This window comes from Oryzias melastigma, linkage group LG21, assembly GCF_002922805.2.
Source record: "Oryzias melastigma strain HK-1 linkage group LG21, ASM292280v2, whole genome shotgun sequence".
NCBI lineage: Eukaryota > Metazoa > Chordata > Actinopteri > Beloniformes > Adrianichthyidae > Oryzias > Oryzias melastigma.
Window position 1 is genome coordinate 13,484,891 of NC_050532.1, and position 1,640 is coordinate 13,486,530.

General features: G+C 49.7%; 1 protein-coding gene across 1 annotated transcript in view; it reads left to right on the plus strand.

Annotated features, from left to right (window-relative positions):
• The first annotated feature begins 50 nt into the window (after positions 1-50).
• LOC112137941 (inactive dipeptidyl peptidase 10) overlaps positions 51-1,640 on the plus strand; it is a 146,577-nt gene continuing 144,987 nt past the window's right edge. The window contains exon 1 of the mRNA XM_024260457.2: positions 51-198. Within this exon, the coding sequence (XP_024116225.1) occupies positions 139-198 (60 nt within the window). The 5' untranslated portion in view covers positions 51-138. The remainder of the gene's footprint in view (positions 199-1,640) is intronic.

Genomic DNA, 1,640 nt, shown 5'->3' on the forward strand with positions numbered 1-1,640 from the left:
CCACTCCCTCAGCAGCTGCTTGGCGCGACTGCGCGCGCGCTTCAGCCGCGCGCCGAGCGGCAGAGCGGGACTTGAGCCCGCCGGGCGCAGCAGAGCTCTGTTCCAGGACCGGTCCAGGCTTCGGCGGCACACCCCACCATGAATCAAACCGCCACCGTGTCCCACCAGGTGAAATGTCAGTCAACGAAGAGCATCAAGGTGAGCTCATTCAGTGATTGTTGTTCCGGCGGAACTTGGACTTCAGTTCAGATCCATGAGGGCGCGCGGAGGCTCTGGAGACCCCCACCCCCCATTCAGTCTGCACGGTAGCAGTTTGTAGTTTCTAGCTCGACTGTACTTTTGCTGAGGAGTCAGTGGCTGTGGTACAGCGGTACGCCGCGCTGTTACTGGCTGCGCAGTCCGCGTGCGCAGCTGCAGACCTGCGCCTGAGGCTGCGTCTGGTGTTTGCGTTGTTTGGCTGAAAGAGCGCAGCTGCCGCATGCACAGGTCTGTAGAAGACCACTGCAAACAGACGGGTAGGTCACGTGATCCGGCTGCGTTCACCTGTTTGTCAGCGCACGAGCCCGTGGGATGCGCGGGTTCCCTCCATCCTCGTCCAAAGCTCCTCTGTGGATATTTGTATCCCTGTTGACGATGTTTTTCTCCTCCACACAAGATTGGATTTAATAGTCTATTCTCTGTTGACAATGATTCTCCTGGAATCACAACAGCAGCTTCACTTTGGTCAAGTTGTGTAGCAGCAGATGAAGGTCTCAGGACTTGGCAAAGTCACGTCAAACTTTAAAGTAACTGAAGACAGACCAGGGCTAAGTCATGAAGCCTCAAACAAAAGAAGACATTTTCATCCAAACAAATCCAATCCGGACGCTCTTCAACATTCAGAAGAAGAATTAAATAACTACAAACAGGTACATTTACATGAATAATATAAATACAATCACAAATCTTCTCAGTGTATTTCATCTGTGGATCATTGACATTTTTTCACTGCTGCAGACAGACGGAGCTCTTCTTTCTCTCTTTTCTCAGTAACAGACATTTAGATAATCTTGTTCTTCTTGCTCCTGTAAACAGTTTTCAACAGAGCCTTCTGCTTGTGTGCATGGCGGAGAGTTCTCTACTCAGCCCCGCTGAAACACAGTCTCACTGCAGATAAGACAGCAGTTGGTCATGGAGGATGCAGAAAGACTCAGCCAGGAGACCGTCTACCTCTTCACAACTGCTCCATGCAGATGGTTCAGTGCAGTCTTGGAAAGTTAAACAGATCAAGTTTGATTGTTGCTGGTCTTCATTCAGTTTCCTATTCCAGAGCAGGATGGATGGATGATGGATGGATGGATGGATGGATGGATGGAGGATGAATGAATGGATGGATGATGGATGGATGGATGGATGGAGGGAGGGAAGATGGATGGATGGAGGATGGATGGATGGATGAAGGGAAGATGGATGGAGGGAAGATGGATGGAGGGAAGATTGATGGATGGAGGGAAGATGGATGGATGGATGGATGGATGGAGGGAAGATGGATGGATGGATGGTGCTTGTCATCACTCAGAGGAGTCAGTTTTCTGTTGTTGAAGATTTCTCTTGAGATCATCAGAATATCATTTCACATAACTCATGAACTATTTTTGGTC